The sequence below is a fragment of the Pelophylax lessonae genome (assembly GCF_965119305.1).
Source record: "Pelophylax lessonae genome assembly, chromosome: 1".
Classification (NCBI taxonomy): Eukaryota; Metazoa; Chordata; class Amphibia; order Anura; family Ranidae; genus Pelophylax; species Pelophylax lessonae.
The window spans coordinates 206,990,649-207,012,090 of record NC_138768.1 but is presented as its reverse complement, the minus strand read 5'-3'; the positions used below and the strand labels follow the sequence as shown (position 1 = coordinate 207,012,090).

The following is a 21,442-nucleotide window of genomic DNA, read 5'->3' as shown; positions in this document are numbered from 1 at the left end:
TCTTTGCAGTCAGGAAAAACATCTGAACTTGTGTATAGTGGTACTGTGCACAAGTTCTGATGTTTTGCCTGCCTCCAAAACCCCCCAAAAAATGCCAGCAAAAACACACCTGGGCATTTTTTTTTTGACGCTAGCGTTTTTTTTGGCATTTTTTGGGGTTCTTTTGAGGCAGGCAAAACATCTGAACTTGTGTATAGGGTGTATATATAGGCATATATGTCTGAATATATACCCCGAGACATATATAGGTGTGATAGTAGCAGAAATATATTACTGTAAATGATTTCATTAGCGCAAGCATTTATTTCTGCTACTATCACACCTATATATGTCTAGGGGTATATATTCAGACATATATGTCTATATATCCCCCCTATACACATGTTCAGATGTTTTGCCTGCCTCAAAAGAACCCCAAAAAATGCCAAAAAAAAACGCTAGCGTCAAAAAAAAAAATGCCCAGGTGTGTTTTTGCTGGCATTTTTTGGGGAATTTTGGAGGCAGGCAAAACATCAGAACTTGTGCACAGTACTACTATACACAAGTTCAGATGTTTTTCCTGACTGCAAAGAACCCAAAAAAATGCCTGCTATTAAACCGGCAAGGTGTTACAGCAGAGAAGCCATATTCCTGTGCTTAAAGTTTTCTAATACAAACGATCTTTTTTTTTCTGGTTCTGGACATGCTACAGACCTGAAACTTCACATGCACACCTTTTAGACCCCCCAGATACTAAATCCAAAGTAAAAATCAAAAAATCTCTTTTTTTTTTTTTTTTTTTTTTTAATTTTTCAATAATTGGCTTTTTTATCAAAAATGACCATTTTTAAGAACTTTTTTTGTGTGATTTTGTGTCTGGGGGGTCTAAAAGGTGTACCTGTGAAGTTTCAGCTCTGTAGCATGTCCAGAACCCCAAAAAAAGATCATATAAGTGTAAAAGAGGGGTCCCACCATCCCTGCTCTACTGAAAAATTATCTTTTTTTCTGGTTCTGGACATGCTACAGAGCTGAAACTTCACAGGTACACTTTTTAGACCCCCCAGACACTAAATCCAAAAAAAGTCATGCCTGCCTCCAAAAATGCCCGATAAATGCAAGAAAAAGCGCCGTAGAGAAGCCGTATTCCTGTTCTAATAAAAATTATAAGAAAATGCTAATTTTTGGGGGGTTCTGGACATGCTACAGAGCTGAAACTTCACATGTACACTTTTTAGACCCCCCAGATACTAAATCCAAAGTAAAAATCAAAAAATCTCTTTTTTTTTTTTTTTTTTTTTTTTTTTTTAATTTTTCAATAATTGGCTTTTTTATCAAAAATGACAATTTTTAAGAACTTTTTTTGTGTGATTTTGTGTCTGGGGGGTCTAAAAGGTGTACCTGTGAAGTTTCAGCTCTGTAGCATGTCCAGAACCATAAAAAAAAAGATCGTTTGTATTAGAAAACTTTAAGCACAGGAATATGGCTTCTCTGCTGTAACACCTTGCCGGTTTAATAGCAGGCATTTTTTTGGGTTCTTTGCAGTCAGGAAAAACATCTGAACTTGTGTATAGTGGTACTGTGCACAAGTTCTGATGTTTTGCCTGCCTCCAAAACCCCCCAAAAAATGCCAGCAAAAACACACCTGGGCATTTTTTTTTTGACGCTAGCGGTTTTTTTGGCATTTTTTGGGGTTCTTTTGAGGCAGGCAAAACATCTGAACTTGTGTATAGTGGTACTGTGCACAAGTTCTGATGTTTTGCCTGCCTCCAAAACCCCCCAAAAAATGCCAGCAAAAACACACCTGGGCATTTTTTTTTTAACGCTAGCGTTTTTTTTGGCATTTTTTGGGGTTCTTTTGAGGCAGGCAAAACATCTGAACTTGTGTATAGTGGTACTGTGCACAAGTTCTGATGTTTTGCCTGCCTCCAAAACCCCCCAAAAAATGCCAGCAAAAACACACCTGGGCATTTTTTTTTTTGACACTAGCGTTTTTTTGGCATTTTTTGGGGTTCTTTTGAGGCAGGCAAAACATCTGAACATGTGTATAGGGGGGATATATAGACATATATGTCTGAATATATACCCCTAGACATATATAGGTGTGATAGTAGCAGAAATAAATGCTTGCGCTAATGAAATCATTTACAGTAATATATTTCTGCTACTATCACACCTATATATGTCTCGGGGTATATATTCAGACATATATGCCTATATATACACCCTATACACAAGTTCAGATGTTTTGCCTGCCTCAAAAGAACCCCAAAAAATGCCAAAAAAACGCTAGCGTTAAAAAAAAAATGCCCAGGTGTGTTTTTGCTGGCATTTTTTGGGGGGTTTTGGAGGCAGGCAAAACATCAGAACTTGTGCACAGTACCACTATACACAAGTTCAGATGTTTTGCCTGCCTCAAAAGAACCCCAAAAAATGCCAAAAAAACCGCTAGCGTCAAAAAAAAAATGCCCAGGTGTGTTTTTGCTGGCATTTTTTGGGGGGTTTTGGAGGCAGGCAAAACATCAGAACTTGTGCACAGTACCACTATACACAAGTTCAGATGTTTTTCCTGACTGCAAAGAACCCAAAAAAATGCCTGCTATTAAACCGGCAAGGTGTTACAGCAGAGAAGCCATATTCCTGTGCTTAAAGTTTTCTAATACAAACGATCTTTTTTTTTATGGTTCTGGACATGCTACAGAGCTGAAACTTCACAGGTACACCTTTTAGACCCCCCAGACACAAAATCACACAAAAAAAGTTCTTAAAAATTGTCATTTTTGATAAAAAAGCCAATTATTGAAAAATTAAAAAAAAAAAAAAAAAAAAAAAAAAAAAAAGAGATTTTTTGATTTTTACTTTGGATTTAGTATCTGGGGGGTCTAAAAAGTGTACATGTGAAGTTTCAGCTCTGTAGCATGTCCAGAACCCCCCAAAAATTAGCATTTTCTTATAATTTTTATTAGAACAGGAATACGGCTTCTCTACGGCGCTTTTTCTTGCATTTATCGGGCATTTTTGGAGGCAGGCATGACTTTTTTTGGATTTAGTGTCTGGGGGGTCTAAAAAGTGTACCTGTGAAGTTTCAGCTCTGTAGCATGTCCAGAACCAGAAAAAAAGATAATTTTTCAGTAGAGCAGGGATGGTGGGACCCCTCTTTTACACTTATATGATCTTTTTTTGGGGTTCTGGACATGCTACAGAGCTGAAACTTCACAGGTACACCTTTTAGACCCCCCAGACACAAAATCACACAAAAAAAGTTCTTAAAAATGGTCATTTTTGATAAAAAAGCCAATTATTGAAAAATTAAAAAAAAAAAAAAAAAAAAAAAAGAGATTTTTTGATTTTTACTTTGGATTTAGTATCTGGGGGGTCTAAAAGGTGTGCATGTGAAGTTTCAGGTCTGTAGCATGTCCAGAACCAGAAAAAAAAAGATCGTTTGTATTAGAAAACTTTAAGCACAGGAATATGGCTTCTCTGCTGTAACACCTTGCCGGTTTAATAGCAGGCATTTTTTTGGGTTCTTTGCAGTCAGGAAAAACATCTGAACTTGTGTATAGTGGTACTGTGCACAAGTTCTGATGTTTTGCCTGCCTCCAAAACCCCCCAAAAAATGCCAGCAAAAACACACCTGGGCATTTTTTTTTTGACGCTAGCGTTTTTTTTGGCATTTTTTGGGGTTCTTTTGAGGCAGGCAAAACATCTGAACTTGTGTATAGGGTGTATATATAGGCATATATGTCTGAATATATACCCCGAGACATATATAGGTGTGATAGTAGCAGAAATATATTACTGTAAATGATTTCATTAGCGCAAGCATTTATTTCTGCTACTATCACACCTATATATGTCTAGGGGTATATATTCAGACATATATGTCTATATATCCCCCCTATACACATGTTCAGATGTTTTGCCTGCCTCAAAAGAACCCCAAAAAATGCCAAAAAAAAACGCTAGCGTCAAAAAAAAAAATGCCCAGGTGTGTTTTTGCTGGCATTTTTTGGGGAATTTTGGAGGCAGGCAAAACATCAGAACTTGTGCACAGTACTACTATACACAAGTTCAGATGTTTTTCCTGACTGCAAAGAACCCAAAAAAATGCCTGCTATTAAACCGGCAAGGTGTTACAGCAGAGAAGCCATATTCCTGTGCTTAAAGTTTTCTAATACAAACGATCTTTTTTTTTCTGGTTCTGGACATGCTACAGACCTGAAACTTCACATGCACACCTTTTAGACCCCCCAGATACTAAATCCAAAGTAAAAATCAAAAAATCTCTTTTTTTTTTTTTTTTTTTTTTAATTTTTCAATAATTGGCTTTTTTATCAAAAATGACCATTTTTAAGAACTTTTTTTGTGTGATTTTGTGTCTGGGGGGTCTAAAAGGTGTACCTGTGAAGTTTCAGCTCTGTAGCATGTCCAGAACCCCAAAAAAAGATCATATAAGTGTAAAAGAGGGGTCCCACCATCCCTGCTCTACTGAAAAATTATCTTTTTTTCTGGTTCTGGACATGCTACAGAGCTGAAACTTCACAGGTACACTTTTTAGACCCCCCAGACACTAAATCCAAAAAAAGTCATGCCTGCCTCCAAAAATGCCCGATAAATGCAAGAAAAAGCGCCGTAGAGAAGCCGTATTCCTGTTCTAATAAAAATTATAAGAAAATGCTAATTTTTGGGGGGTTCTGGACATGCTACAGAGCTGAAACTTCACATGTACACTTTTTAGACCCCCCAGATACTAAATCCAAAGTAAAAATCAAAAAATCTCTTTTTTTTTTTTTTTTTTTTTTTTTTTTTTTTTAATTTTTCAATAATTGGCTTTTTTATCAAAAATGACAATTTTTAAGAACTTTTTTTGTGTGATTTTGTGTCTGGGGGGTCTAAAAGGTGTACCTGTGAAGTTTCAGCTCTGTAGCATGTCCAGAACCATAAAAAAAAAGATCGTTTGTATTAGAAAACTTTAAGCACAGGAATATGGCTTCTCTGCTGTAACACCTTGCCGGTTTAATAGCAGGCATTTTTTTGGGTTCTTTGCAGTCAGGAAAAACATCTGAACTTGTGTATAGTGGTACTGTGCACAAGTTCTGATGTTTTGCCTGCCTCCAAAACCCCCCAAAAAATGCCAGCAAAAACACACCTGGGCATTTTTTTTTTGACGCTAGCGGTTTTTTTGGCATTTTTTGGGGTTCTTTTGAGGCAGGCAAAACATCTGAACTTGTGTATAGTGGTACTGTGCACAAGTTCTGATGTTTTGCCTGCCTCCAAAACCCCCCAAAAAATGCCAGCAAAAACACACCTGGGCATTTTTTTTTTAACGCTAGCGTTTTTTTTGGCATTTTTTGGGGTTCTTTTGAGGCAGGCAAAACATCTGAACTTGTGTATAGTGGTACTGTGCACAAGTTCTGATGTTTTGCCTGCCTCCAAAACCCCCCAAAAAATGCCAGCAAAAACACACCTGGGCATTTTTTTTTTTGACACTAGCGTTTTTTTGGCATTTTTTGGGGTTCTTTTGAGGCAGGCAAAACATCTGAACATGTGTATAGGGGGTATATATAGGCATATATGTCTGAATATATACCCCTAGACATATATAGGTGTGATAGTAGCAGAAATATATTACTGTAAATGATTTCATTAGCGCAAGCATTTATTTCTGCTACTATCACACCTATATATGTCTAGGGGTATATATTCAGACATATATGTCTATATATACCCCCTATACACATATTCAGATGTCATGTCTGACATCAAACATGTCCTCAAAAAAGCACTGGCAGTGGCAGCCCCTGCAGCATTAAAAAATGCTTGCTGGTGAGAAGCCACATTCCTGTTCCGAAGCAGAGAAATGATCATTTCTCTATAGCGGTCACCCTGCTATGGAAGGGTTTTGTCACCCTGCCATAGCAGTCACTGTCAGTTAACCCTACACTACACTACGGTCCCCTGACACTTAACACTTTCCCTACAGAAACTAAATTTTTGAAGCTAACTTAAGTGTAAAGGAGCACTCTAACTACACTAGATATCCCTTTCCTCACACTAAAAATAGCTAAATGACACTTTTAAAGTAAAATTAACAGAACTGCTTCCACTCTCTTCCATGTCCATTATAACAATGCTGGGAATATGGCGGGGGCGATCTTATATACTGGGGGGCGTATTCACTAATGATTGGTCTAGGGACCCCCTAGTCACTCCAATCACATTCCTAGCATTCTTCTGCCCCCTCAATTGGCTTTTGCTAATGGTTCTGGTCCAATCACGGGCTTTTAAAGCCCATTTCCTGAAGCATTGCATTTTGGGCGGTTCTGGTTGCCGAATTCCGAACTTTTTGGGCAAAAAGTTCTAAATTCGGCCGAACCTCGAACACCCAATGTTCGGGCCGAACCGATGGTGGACCCGAACCGTTCGATCATCCCTACTAAGCACACTATCAGCATTTTCTTGGAACTCTATCAAGTGTAATCATGTCACAGTTAGTGTTTTCTTGTAACTGCAAACAGAATCAGAGAAGAAGAGAATTATTTCTGGCCATTGGTAAAAAAAAAAAAAAAAAAAAACACCTACATGGGTGAGTACATAAGCAAATCAACTTCCCTAAATTTGTCTGCACCTTATATCTTTTCATCTTTTTGAAATGTTTTAAATTTATCTTACCTATAAAACAAACAGTTTTGAAAACATATGTAAACCCAAGAGCAAAAATGTAATACATTGAAGCTAAACTTTCCTGGGCTCAATTTGTTTTTTTCCACACTTTTTTCTTCTTTATTTTTACCTGTTGATCCTTCCAGAAACACAATTCCTGTTCTGGGATGACAACTATACTGCATCTAGGAGGGACTATGTTGTCACTCTAGGAAAGAAGGGAATGTGTTAGGAGTCTTTATAATACCTCCCTCTCTCCGTAACATAGGGGGGATTATTTTGTAATCAAGGGAGATACGTACCTGGGAACAATGCTAGCTGATAACTGTGCGCAGAGGAAGAGAGCACAGAAAGTTATCAGCTAACAAGATTGCTGTCAGCTATATTTTATTTGTATTTTTTGCACTAAATTAACAGATATAACAAAACATTCTTAGTGATATACTGTATTTAACAGACCATAAATAGAATACATTTATTCTTAGAGTTTACATACACGTAGATTCTGTTTTATACATTCCTTAATGCCTTATTGCAATAAAATGCACACGTATAAATAAAAATGAATGCTGAATAAATGTAAAATTCAGTCAACTATCACTTATCCACTGAAGGCATTCTCTGTTAGCTTCCATGTTGCACTTATGCACTGTATTTTCTTCAAATAATTATCAGTGTTACTTAGAAAGTGTGCTGTAAGCAGAATTGTAATATATAACCTTCTTTTATATTAAAAACCAAGCATCTTTTGCATACCAGCATTCAACTAATTTGACACTGACATTGGGAAAAGATAGAATAGGGATGACTAATACAAAATGTTGTTAGAATTGGTAAGTGTGTTGGATAGCAGTGTGACTATTGTATCTGTTCTGGCAGCTATCACAGTATTCACTGGGGGCAATCTCAGTTATCTCTGTGCCACACACATTCAGGGATTATTCAGGGATATGGTACAAAGGTTCAAATCAGGGGATTTGTTAAAAACTGGAAATCAGACAAAAAGTGCCACACTTTTGGCAAAAATGCCACATACTGTAGGGACAATTTACTGTACTCAGATAATAGTTCTTCTATGGTGGCTTCTGAAATATAGGTTAAGTAACAGAATTTACATTTTATTTGCTACTACAACAGCGTTAACAAAACAATAAGCTGTAAAACATAAAATAATGATCAAAAAAGCTAATTGGTGTAGAGTTGTTTATCTAAAGTTAATTTAAAGGATAAGTTCACTTTTTTTTTTGAAAAATTATAAATGCACATTTTTTTTGTAGGTAAACAAAATGTGCATTTATTATTTTTTGTAGTAGGAGCCTGAAAAGCATTGCACTAGCAATCAGCAAATCACTGATGCCATACAGGTCTCCTGCACACTGTTAGTGTATTGGCTTACCCATACATGGAAGCCACTACTCCCTGACAGGAAGACTCTATGAACTACCACAGCACTCCACAGTGCCATGGTAGTTCATTGAGTACTACATGTCGACAGCCTCTTGTGGTTCCTTTAGACATACAGAGCTGTGTTTATGAATGACGTGGCCGTGTGGGCAGAGACCCACATGGCTGCTCTGTTTTCAAAAGAGACAGCTAGCATGGGAAACGTCTCCCCATACTGCTGCTACGGGGGGCAGCGCCAGCAGAACTGGAAACATTAAAAAATCGGGTGGAACATGTAACATGCTTCTAAAGGTGAAGTGTAGCAATTGTCATATCTTTATGATCTTGAGTTAGGTAACGTTTTTACAACTACAATTGTAATGCCAATTACAGCTCAGATTTGTGGTAGTTTTACTTTTTTATGTCTTTATTTTCTGTAATATATTGAAATTTAAGGGGGGGGGGGGGTAATCATGCCCGCCAGTTATCTCCTTTTACAAAACCAATGCAAATCTCAGCTTTTCTGGAAAGTACAGCTGGGGAAAGAGCAGCAATGATAAGGTTCCCTGATCACCAGGATTCCAGAGTATTTGACTCATCTCCTTCCCCTTTAGATTTGTCCAAGCATTGGGATGGAATGATCCACCTCGAAACATCATTCTACATGTGCAGTAGATTTCTTTATTTTTCTCAAAAACTGTTTAATGTGTCTCTCCCTGAAATGGTGGTGCCCTAGATAAAAGCCCACGTGACTTTTTTTTCAGAAAACTAGACCAACACACTCTAAATTCAACATTAATTTAATCCTTTTAATATGTGTAAGATAGAAAATGCCACAATAATAGATAAAACACACGAAGATGCAAAATAATTGCATTCAATATACCTTGTTATAAGAACTGCAGCATCTACAGCTGAATATTCTTCTGTCCAGCTTGTAGACATTTCCATGTGGACATCATTTTTTTTCCCAAATTCATCAAGCTGCCATTTACAAAAGCTCTCCAACATCTTTTCCCCATGGTGTCCTATGTACATATCTGCCTATAAAAAAGCCTATGTGTTATTATGAATAACAGCACAAATACAAACTCAGTCAAACAGCAGTAGGGCAAAGCAAAGTAAACTTTAGAAGCCAATTCAGAATAGCAAAATATAAAACCTAAATGGTTGCCAAGCATTTTTGAACACTTCATATTCCTCTTTCCTATAGAAAAAAAAAAAAGGATTCTAACTTATCATACACATGCTAGGAATTTTTCAATTGCAAATGATACCTAACTGGTACTAAAAGAGGATAGAGTGAAAATGTATTACATGTAGGTTTTAAAACTGGGATCTGGAGTGACATTTTAATTTTCTATTCAAGACTAAAATGTCATATTTTCTGTAGCTGTAGTTTTCATTTGTAAAATTATTCATCAGGTAAATAATCATGGTAAAGCTTTAAAATACATTGTACCTCAAATATAATTTCACCAACAAAGACATTTAATATTAAAGGTTTAAATAAATTAAAATAAAATTGACGTTTAGGTCTACGGAAGCATGGTAAAAGAAAGTGAAAATCTATCACCATGATTTGCCAAGGCCAGACAGGCAATTACTAATATTTGCAGGCAATGCAAATGAATTGAACATTTGTTTGCATAAAGAAGGTCATGCAGGAGTCAACTAAGATCTGACTTTTCAGAAGCGCATGCTATTTCATGGATCGTCCCTGTTGATGCAAAGAAACAAACACAGATGTATCTTTTTATATATTTATTTTTTTAATCAGCAAGACGAAGGACCCACTTGTTAATTCTGGCAGAAGATTTAGAGCAAAAAGAGCGTATAACTTTCAATGGCTTGTGATCTGTTACAATCTCAAAATCAAGTCCATAAGGATATGCATGAAATCGTTTACATCTCCAAACAGCAGCTAAAATCTCTTTTTTCACTCTGGGAGTATCATCTTTCCACATCAGTGCTCTGCTTGCATATTGAATAGAACTGTAATCCCTGACATGTTGTTTCTGAACTAGGATGGCACCTAAATCCACATGCATCAGCAATAATTTGGGTTGGTACAGCTGAATCAAAATAATTCAGAGTCATTGCACAAGCTAGTCACCTCTTTAATTCATTTAGCTCAATAAAAGCTGTTTAATGGCATCCCACTTCCATAAAACTCTCTTGCAAATAAATTGTTGAAGGGATCCACTAACACTGGCTGTATCTGTTAGTAAATCGTTAACAGAAAAACATACGATTTACTGGGCTTCTGGCATCAAATACAGATTTTATTGTATTATGTCCTGGACTATTTTTTTTTCTGGCAGGCCATAACCCAGTCTTTTTAGAAATTTAAAATCAAGAAAGAGACAAAACCAACAATGAACTTCTCACATTTGCTTTCAGCCTCATGCACACTGGACATTATAAAAACGCCAGTAGCATTAGCTATAGAAAGCTGTAGCTGTAGAATGAATTTTGCTGCATTTTTGCAGTAGCGTTTTTCAGAGTTTTTTAGCTGTGGCGTTTTTTTTTTTTAGCAAAACTATACTCCCACAAAAGCTTATGGCTCAAAAACACTGATAAATGCCGCTTTTCAGCGTTTTTCAGCTTTTACCAGAATTAGAGCGTTCTTTCAGCTGAAAAACGCCTCTTAAATCCCACTAGTTTTGGGGGATTTTTCCAGCCAGTAAATTCCCCTGCCAAAAAACGCTGATTACAGCCTATGTGTGCATGGACACATAGAATAACATGCTGGGGAGTTTACTGGCTGCAGAATGAAATGCCTGAAGTCAAAAACAGCAGCTCTAAAACGTTCAGTGTGCATGAGGCCTTCTTTTGGAAAAAATTTTTATCTGTTAGTTAAGCCAAACAATGTTTGCTTGTTTTTTTTTTTTTTGTTTTTTTGAGATGCTAAAAAGAAGGGGAGGGCAAGTGAAAATAAAATTTGCCTCCATGACCCCAAACATCCAGTCTTTGGTTTCAAAGTTTTAGCTTAAATATATTTCCTGAACTGATTTTGTCAATATCAATTTTCTTATATGTTTTTTATTTCTCCACAAACAAACACTTAGCAGAGAGGAAACAGATACACTTTAAGAAACGAACAAACAAGAAAACTCACCGGTGTTTCATGAAGAAGAACAAGTTTTGTAACCCGTAGATTAATTTGCACGCCTAAACTTTTGTGCTGAAATAGGTTGTATACCTGTAGAGATAGAAACTGTATTCAGTTATCTTATTGTTTTGGTAAAAATATGTCTAATACAAATTCTTTGACACTGGCATTCATAATTTTGTGCTGCATGGTGACATTTTTTTTGCATAGTATTGTTCTGTGGACTGCTTTGTCCATGTGCACCTTTGTCCTGCTAGCTGTAATTTGAGTGGGTGCCTTTTTTTTCTTTTTTTCTTTGTTGTGTTTGGTGTAGGTACACACTGAAGGTATCCAGCTACAATTGAGCAAATATAGGCTTTTGTTCAGTTCCTTTCATTTTAAGTAGGATTGGACTACCTCCAAAACATACCTGCTTAATGAATTTATTTACTATTTATTTATTTAACTCTGTTGGACTAGCGTTATGGACCACATTTTGCAGATACGCCTTGGGGCAGCAGTGTAGTTTCACAAATGTATGCAACAAATACGTTTTTCAAAAAGGAAAGGAGAAAGGGCACCTTGGACTTTGAAGGTACTGAAGAATGAACAGATTGAAACCTATAAATTATAGTTTTGGGTTGGAGGAGGGAGGAATGGCAGCATTGGGAGGAGGCACATGTATTTATACAGTCAAGCAAGTACAGATCTTCTGTTTCTCACTCTGGCACGTTGTGTTGTTCCTTTTCCTTATGATATTCATGTGAGTTTAATTTAGGTTCAGCATGCTATGTTATGCAGGACTGTGTATTGGAGGATGTGGTGACACATTGATGGGGAAGATGAAGACAGGGTGCCTGACAGGTCTGATTATGTTTATGCGTAGTTTGGGTGAGAGCTGTGGGGAGGAGGGGGTGTGTATGTGCTGTATAGGTGGGATTTGAAAGAAGTGATTGATGCACTTAATAGGAATGATGAAGATTGGGGTCTGACAGGTTCATGCATGTGTAGGGTGGTTTGGGTGAGAGTTGGGTGGAGGAGGGAGTATGTGCATGTGTTGTATAGCTGGTATGTTCAGGTGTATGAAGTGACACCATTATGTGGAACGAGTGTGGGGTAATTAGGTTCATGAATGTGTTGTGTGGTGTGGTCTGACTGGTGGTGGATGTGATATGGGTCAAGTGGATGAAGATGGGGTAGATGATAGTTACTGATGGAGGGTGGTCTGTGGAGAGTGATTGACCAAGTGATGGGGTACTTTTCAATGGGGTACTTTGAGAGTATTTTGATTGGTATGTTTGGGATGTATGGTTTAAAAGGGTGCTAGTTATGTGATGATAGGCACTTGAGAATAGAATTTGGATGAAGGAAATATTGAGATTATGCAAATTTAAGTTGAATATAGTCTCCCCCTTTATTTACTTTTTCTAGATGGACCTGGTCCTTGGGTGGATCCCAAATAATTTATAGAATTATAAAACAGGATAACATCACAACTACTGCAATAATTTTGTGTAAAATAGTGTTTTAGTTCTTGGTATTATACAGTATACTTTTTGGGACTTTCATATGTGATAATTTTGGCGGAGTTTGAGTAATCGTTCCCCACTATTGATCTGTTTCTTATACTGTAGGTGATAGGTATCAATATTGGCTCAAGTTATTCTAATACTGATTTGATCATCTTTTCACCAACGCAATCTGAAGAATACATGAGCTGAAAGAATACCTCCCCATTGCTCTTCGATTACTCCCCATTCACCTCATGACTGAATAAAGGTTTTAATAGATTTGATCCTGGCTAAAAGAGTTACATCTATGTATTAACAGTGCCTTACCTTGTGCTGCTCTATCTCTCTCTCTTTCCTCAGCCACTCCTGTGGGGTGCCCCTATGCCTGCCTCATGGGGGTCCCAGTGGTGGAGAGCCTTTTTCTCCCCTTGGTTGGAGTTTGTGGTGATTGGATGTTTGGCCTCAGAGAGTATGATAAGGAGTACAATTTTTGAAACAAGTGCTTTGATATATATACTTCAGTGTATTATGTGGAAATTGATGTAATGTTTCTGTTTTTACTTCTATGATTGTGTAGATCACATATCCTTCAAGGTCTTTCAGAAGAAGCAGGTTATCCCGTGAAGCGTGTAGAGACAAAGAGCAAAGGTGTATGAGGACCCCCTATATAAACTATATAAAGCTATAGCAGATAACCCATTGTGGGGTCCAATACAACCAAGAGGGTTCCCTAGTTCTTAATTTATTTTAACTGTGAATATATATGTTTTTAATGTGAACTATAAATAGGTTTTAGACAGTTTGTGCTTCAGCACCTTTAAAGTTCACAGTGCCCTTTTTCCCTTTCTTTTTTGAGTATACACATACAGGATGTGGTGCTAGCTATACTGATTCCTCTACCTAGTAGAAAACTCTGTTTTTATTGCCAACAGTTAAAATAATTTAGCTGGTAAGTTTATATTTTTCTATTTCAAGTATGTCCAAAAAAGAGATTTTATAATTATGTAACACCAGTTGTTTCCATATTTGTTGTATGCTGTATTATGTGGGTTTCTTTACTGACAGGCTAAATTTTTAATTATTGTATGATATTGAAAAAATATGTAAATGAAAATGTTAAACTCTGCTTGCATCAACACATTGTTTACGTGGACCAACATAGAAGGCTAAGGTTAATACATGTTGTCTGCAGTAGGTGATGGTATATGACATTGGCCAAGGGGTTACATGCAAACAGAGCCTCTAACCAGCCCTGGAAGCATTCGGTTTACATCCAGGGACAGCGTTCTTGGCAATACACAAAATGGCAGCAGTTAATAAGCCAGTTTGTATGCACTGTACAGGATGCCAGGGATGTATCCAGGAAAGTAGAATGTGTTGATACAGTAGAAATGGTTGTTTGGGTTGTGGTCTCTTTAAAGGGGGCAACAAGTGAAGCAATTTTAAGGAATTAAGAATAACACACCTGTGAGAGAGGCTCAATAATGCCAGAAACAGCCAACAGGTTGATGAGGTGTTGTGTGGAGAAGGACATGTGTAAGAGGGCTGGTAATTTTACTGAGGTGCCACTGAGTTGCTGTGACCTTTTTGAGATCTCTGGATTTGTGGATACTTTAAACCCAGATGTGGGGCAAGTTTTTGCTTGTGAGCTTTATGGGCAAAAATGTTATTTTATACCAGAGTTATAGACTTTATTGTTGGTTTACACTGAAGATAAGCTGTTATGTTTGCCCTTTTGAAGAAATAAAGGCTGCTTTACCAAGAGACAGCTGGCTGGTGATTTTGAACCCCAAATAGCCCCACAGCACCAAAGCACAGAGTACATCCTGAATGCAGAAGGCTATCCATTCCAGATTACCTATTGCCGTTTTTTTCTGACAAAGGTGTTGAAAAAATACAGCAATATAGCCACCAGACTGCAATTCTGATTATAGGAGATAATTATATAACAGTAAATATGTCAAATTTCATTGGGACTGTGCAAATATTTGTCACATTCATACATATAATTTTTTATACATCAACCCTTTTGTGTTTTGGTTTAGATACATCTCACCTTTCGGACCATGTATCATGTTATAGCCATATTTAGGGGGAAACATGAAACAATATCACTGGACAGTTCACCACCCTCAAACTAGCCCAATTGCCAGGGGATCTTCTTCCAGATTAGAATTTGACTTATGTATGCGTGTCTCCGCCCTCACAATCACCTCATTAATTCACAAATAGTTGTGAATGAAATGAACTACAGGTCTCATCTGCCACTTTGGGGCATAGGGACTGTAAGTTTTAATGAAGCATGAGTGCACTCACATAACTGCACTTTTAGTATTGATACTTCCTGCAGCTCTGTAACTGAAGGTCTGTACCTCATTATGGACTTAAGCTACAGGTAGAGTTTGCAGGAGCCTGAGTGATTTCACTGATCACAGTTGCAACACTTTGTAGGCTTAAATGCAAAAAAAAAAAAAACGTATTTGCAATATAGGTGCATTTATCTTTTTATTTTATTTTTTTACAAAATGTGAACAGGTAGAACTTTCCTTTAAATTTGTGAATATATTACCTTTACCCAAATGTGATAAAGGGCTATGTACACATTTGTAAATAAGTGTTCTTTCATACACTTTGCAGTGAATCATCACTGTAAAGCACTACTCTTAACTTAGACTTAAGCCTTGTACAAACTAGTAGTTTTGTTCGTTCAACCCAGCAGGCTGAATGAAATAAAACTGAAGAGCTTAGAATGAGCCTCTGTACTAAGAATCCGATGTTAGTACAACGATCTCCCCTGCTGAACTATTGCGTTCTGATGGCCCTACCCAGCCAGCTTCTATCAGACTGGCTGCTGTACACACAGGCCGAATGTCGGCCGGGTTCTATTGAATTGGCCAATGCCGCCCAATGTTTGACCAGTGTGTACTAGGCTTTAGAGTTAGAAGTAGACTTTCCACAAAATGAGGTTGAAGGATTGTAAGAGGTGCATGAAAGTCAGCCAGCCCCCAGTTTGAAGGTGAGTACATCAAACTGGGGGCTGGCTGACTTTCATGCACCTCTTACAATCCTTCAACCTCATTTTGTGTTTTGTTATAGGGATGGAGACGCCGGGCAACACCAGCTTGGGTCTCATCTAAAGTCCCACCTAGTCCAATATGTTTAAAGCAACCAGGGATGGAGACGCCTTGCTTACAGCTTGGTGCCTCATCTAAAGTCCCACCGTGCGATTTTCGTGCGTTTTTGGTGGATGCAGTTTTTGATTTGACCCTAGTGTTTTCCGTATACAGGGATGGAGACCAATAGCATGACCTGCTTGTCTCATATAAAGTCCCAAAGGAAATAAGGGATTTCAAAGGCAGTGTGCTTTACAGGCCATGCCCCATATATAAAATCCCTTCCTATCCATATACTGCATCCACCAAGGGGATGGAGGTGTAATGCTTTTCAGCTGGTCTTCTCTAGTTTGCACCATGGTTATATTTTAACCTAATTATTTGAACTTTTTGAGACAATAGCCAGTCGTGCATGGGGATGGGTTGGGGGAGGTTGGGCTGTCTCCCTCTCACTTGTTCCCCATCCACCCATTAGCGGCCATGTGCCTCCAGTGTGAGGACACTAAATTAAGAGTGTAGGACTGCAGATTTAAACAGGGTGCCGTGACGTGGCTCTGCAGCTTTCACATGCGTTTGCAAATGTGTGTCAACTAAACCCCTGTTCTTTGTACCAAGAGACAGTTCTTATTTGGTTGGTGACAGACTGGAAGGTGAGTACATCAAACTGGGGGCTGGCTGACTTTCATGCACCTCTTACAATCCTTCAACCTCATTTTGTGTTTTGTTATAGGGATGGAGACGCCGGGCAACACCAGCTTGGGTCTCATCTAAAGTCCCACCTAGTCCAATATGTTTAGAAGTAGACTTTCCAACTTGCAGCATTTCCTGGAAATGTTTCTATTCACTAAATGATTTTACTATTTTCCTTTTGTTGTTTTTAATTATAAAGTATAGCTCAGTATAGACAACATAGAAAATACGTTCAGACACAGTTACCATGTTTAGGATAGTTAGGATAAACTTTCTAGTTGCTTCTGCTCCATGATAGGAAACCATGGCGGGATCAGCAACCACAACTGTCTCTATGTTATATTCCTGGCTTTGCTTGAATAAGTATCTCTTTCCCCTTCCAGTCTCTGAAACCTTGTAGTTCTTAGCTTTCCTCTTTTCTGTAAAAAAAAAAAAATTATATATAAAAATAAATAAATATATATATATATATATATATATATATATATATATATATATATATATATATATATATATATATATAATGCATTTATTGCTTCATTAAAGTAGTTATAGGGCTCACAAAAAAGGATACATAGCATAAAAATGATATGAACATTTACAATTATGGTATATATAGATAGTATCACATCTGTACCAACATTTAAATATTTTACATTCATTTAACATTGCTGTGCAGTCTATAACTCTGTGTAAGATACCATTACAGGCAAAAAAGAGTCAACGTGATGCAGAGTAGTTTTCTACAGAATTACTGGATAGAAAGTCAGCAATCTGTTGGAAAACTGCCAGCTCTACCACCTTGGCTTTTTCATTTCTTCATTTTGTCTGTACTGATAATTCCTTAAAAGTTTTAGAAGCAGTTTTTTTCCATGAAGTTTGTTAAACTTTTGTTTACACTTAATTGGGATTTCTACAAAATTGCAAGTCGCCCCTATTCTTCTAACCCATCAATGTGGATAGGGTTCACAGCACATCTCCACAACAGCTTCCACATTTTTCTGTTCCATGGGCTGCAGTTCAATACCTCACTTGCATCAATAAATGCTGGTAAAACCTCACCTATTAACATAGCACTATATACTATAAATTGTAAATAAAAAACACAAAAAAATAAAATGAGGCAGGGAAAAGGTCTGTTTAAAATGCTAACAGGATGACTACTGCAAAGGAATAAAATCAATCAAATATAAACATTGGGGTCTGCAAATTACTTTTTCCAAGAAAGAATCCAGAGCTACTCAAAAATGGCATACAAACCTTTACAAAGGGTCTTTTTGACCATGAAAACCACAACACTAATTATATGACAGCTCCATATTTTCCTTTATTAGCCTACACCTGCTAAAAATCACATACCTCTTACATCAAAACTTAGGCAGGGCCCTGCAAGTTCTAACCCAAATGTTATAAACAAGGTGTCATATTCTGGGGTGCTTGTCCAAAATTACACAAAATAATGTAATAAGTCACATTGACATAGGATACACAGTGTAACAAGTGTTTGAGCATGATACAGAATATTATTTAAAGAAATACAATTGCAAAATTCATAAATCAGGTAAAAGAACCCGATGTTCATAACAACCCCTATATCAAAAATGAATCCAGGTCCACAAGTTTTCAAAAGTTCTGCCGATAGATGGACAGAAGGAAACACATACAGGTTCTCACTAGAGTGAGTACACCCCTCACATTTTTGTAAATATTTTATTATATCTTTTGATGTGACAACACAAAAAAAATGACACTTTGCTACAATGTAGTGAGTGTACAGTTTGTATAACATTGTAAATTTGCTGTCCCCTCAAAATAACTCTACACACAGCCATTAATGTCTAAACCGCTGGCAACAAAAGTCAGTACACCTCTAAGTTAAAATGTCCAAATTGGGCCCACAGTGTCAATATTTTGTGTGGCCACCATTATTTTCCAGCACTGCCTTAACCCTCTTGGGCATGGCGTTCATCAGAGCTTCACAGGTTTCCACTGATAACCTCTTACACTCCTCAATGACGACATCATGGAGTTGGCGAATACTGCCCTGTGGCCCAGGCTCCGAAGGGAGGGGATCTGCTCTGCTTTAGTATGTCACAGTACATGTTGGCATTCATGGTTCCCTCAGTGAAATGTAGCTCCCCAGTGCCAGCAGCACTCATGCAGCTCCAGACCATGACACTCCCACCACCATGCTTGACTGTAGGCAGGCACACTTGTCTTTGCACTCCTCACCTGGTTGCCCCCACACATGCTTGACACCATCTGAACCAAATAAGTTTATCTTGGTCTCATCGGACTACAGGACATGGTTCCAGTAAGCCATGTCCTTAGTCTGCTTGTCTTCAGCAAACTGTTTGCAGGCTTTCTTCTGCATCATCATTAGAAGAGACTTCCCTCTGGGATGACAGCCATGCAGACCAATTTGAAGCAGTGTGCTGCATATGGTCTAAGCTCTGACAGGCTGAGCCCCCACCCCTTCAACCTTTGCAGCAATGCTGGCATTCCTCATACGTCTATTTTCCACAGACAACCTCTGGATATGATGCTGAGCATGTGCACTCAACTTCTTTGGTCGACCATAATTGGAACTGATTCTTGTTAAACCACTGTATGGTCTTGGCCATTGTGCTGAAGCTCAGTTTCAGGGTCTTGGAAATCTTCTTATAGACTAGGCCATTTTTATATAGAGCAACAATTCTTTTTTTCAGATCCTCAGAGAGTTCTTTGCCATTAGGTGCCATGTTGAACTTCCAGTGACCAGTATGAAAGAGTGAGAGCGATAACACCAAATTAACACACCTGCTCCCCATTCACACCTGAGACCTTGTAACACTAACGAGTCACATGACACCGGGGAGGGGACATGGCTAGTTTGGCCCAATTTGGACATTTTAATGTATGGGTGTCAGCGGTTTAGACATTAAGGCTGCGTGTTGAGTTATTTTGAGGAGGACAACAAATGTACACTGTTATACAAGCTGTACACTTACTACTTTACATTGTAGCAAATCGTCATTTCTTCAGTGTTCAAAGATAACGGCAGCAAACCAATGCGCTAACCAATGATTAAAATAGGAGGCAAACCCAAATAAAAGCAAAAATAAATGGAAAGCAATAGCAGACAATTTCTGTAGTGTCTCCCTATACAATAATAATAATAGAAAGGATCAAATCAGCGCTAAGGCAAAAAACAGCATATAACACATAAGGACCAACAAATAAATCCAAGTGTTCAAATCCAATATTGTGCATACAGGAATAAAGTGCAAGACATGCTATAATAAGAACACAAGTGAATAAAAAAAACACATAATGGTAGTGCAGTAAAAGTGAAGAAAATAAAAAATATTCTCAAAAAAAAAAAATATATATATATATATATATATATATATATATATATATATATACTGTATCAAAGTCCATTTATTCGTGATGAAATAATATATATAAAAAGTCCACAGATAATAAGTAGTGATGGTCAGTAGGGATGATCAAACGGTTCGGGTTGACCATCGGTTCGACCCGAACATTGGGTGTTCGAAATTCAGCCGAATTCCGAACTTTTTGCTGAAAAAGTTTGGAATTCGGCAACCAGAACCGACCAAAATGCAATGGGACAGGAAATGGGGTTTAAAAGCCCGTGATTGGACCAGAACCATCAGTAAAAGCCAATTGAGGGGGCAGGAGAATGCTAGGAATGTGATTGGAGTGACTAGGGGGTTCAGAGGACAATCATTAGTGAATACGCCCCCCAGTATATAAGATAGCCCCACCAAATTCCTAGCATTGTAATACAGGGCTGTGGAAGCAGTTCTGCTACTTCTGCTCTCAAAGTGTCATTTAGCAATTATTTGTGTGAGGAAAGGGATATCTAGTGTAGTTAGGGGGCTATTTTCCACTTTAGTTAGATTAAAAAATTGAATTTCTGTAGGGAAAGTGTTAAGTGCCAGGGTGACGGTAGAGTAGTGTAGGGTTAACTGACTCTGACTGCTATGGCAGGGTGACCAAACCCTTCCATGTCAGGGTGACCGCTATAGAGAAAAGATCATTTCTCTTAGGTCACTTATAGAACAGGGATATGGCTTCTCGCCTGTCACCCTGCTTTTTGCTGCAGGCGTTTATAGGGCTTTTTTGAGGACATGTTTGGAGTCAGGCATGACATCTGAACTTCTGTATAGGGGTATATATACACACACATGTATGTATATATACACATACACATATATAGGTGTGAAAGTAGCAGAACACTTTGCTTGTGCTAATGAAATAATTAACAGGCATATGTCTCCGGTCCTATAACACCTATATGTGTGTATGTGTATAAATACATATAAGTGTGTGTGTATATATACCCCTATACAGAAGTTCAGATGTTTTGCCTGCCTCCAATAACCCCCAAAAAATGCCCTAAAAAACGCTTGCTACAAAACCGGCAAGGTGTGAAAATAGCGGAGCCATATCCCTGTTCTATAAGTGTTCTAATACAAACAAACTTTTTTTTGTCCGGTTCTGGACCTGCTACAGAGCTGAAACTTCACAGGTACACCTTTTAGACCCCCCAGACACCAAATCCAAAGAAATCTCATTTTTTTTTCAATATTTGTTTCCAATAATTGGCTCTCTATCAAAAATGACAATTTTTAAGAACTTTTTTTGTGTGATTAATAGTCCCTGGGGCATGACCCAGAACCCTAGGCACTTTTTAGGGGCATTTATTGGGTTTTAGGGCTTCAAAATTGTGTTTTTTTGATTACCCAAGTTCGGGTCCCATTGATTTCAATGGGGTTCTGAAATCCGGGCCGAACTTTCGGGAAGTTCGGGTGTTCTGGTGGAACCGAACTTTTGAAAAGTTCAATCATCCCTAATGGTCAGTGATAGAAGTGTCCTCCGTGCAGAATCCCAAAGAAAACAAGCACTTATCCAACCAGTCGGTACAATGACCTCTCACTTTAATAAAGGATAATAAGCGCATTCAAAACACTCCAGTAGTAGGGATTCTTTTATAATAGTAA

General features: G+C 37.8%; 1 protein-coding gene across 1 annotated transcript in view; it reads right to left on the bottom strand.

Moving 5' to 3' along the window:
- The window catches only part of ADAMTS19 (ADAM metallopeptidase with thrombospondin type 1 motif 19), a gene marked incomplete at its 3' end in the record, with an annotated part of 395,950 nt that overhangs the window by 258,352 nt on the left and 116,156 nt on the right, over positions 1–21,442 (bottom strand). The window contains exons 4-6 of the mRNA XM_082272872.1: positions 16,677–16,849; positions 11,144–11,227; positions 8,909–9,066 (exon numbers count right to left, since the gene is read on the bottom strand). Coding sequence (XP_082128998.1) covers positions 8,909–9,066; positions 11,144–11,227; positions 16,677–16,849 — 415 coding nt within the window. The remainder of the gene's footprint in view (positions 1–8,908; positions 9,067–11,143; positions 11,228–16,676; positions 16,850–21,442) is intronic.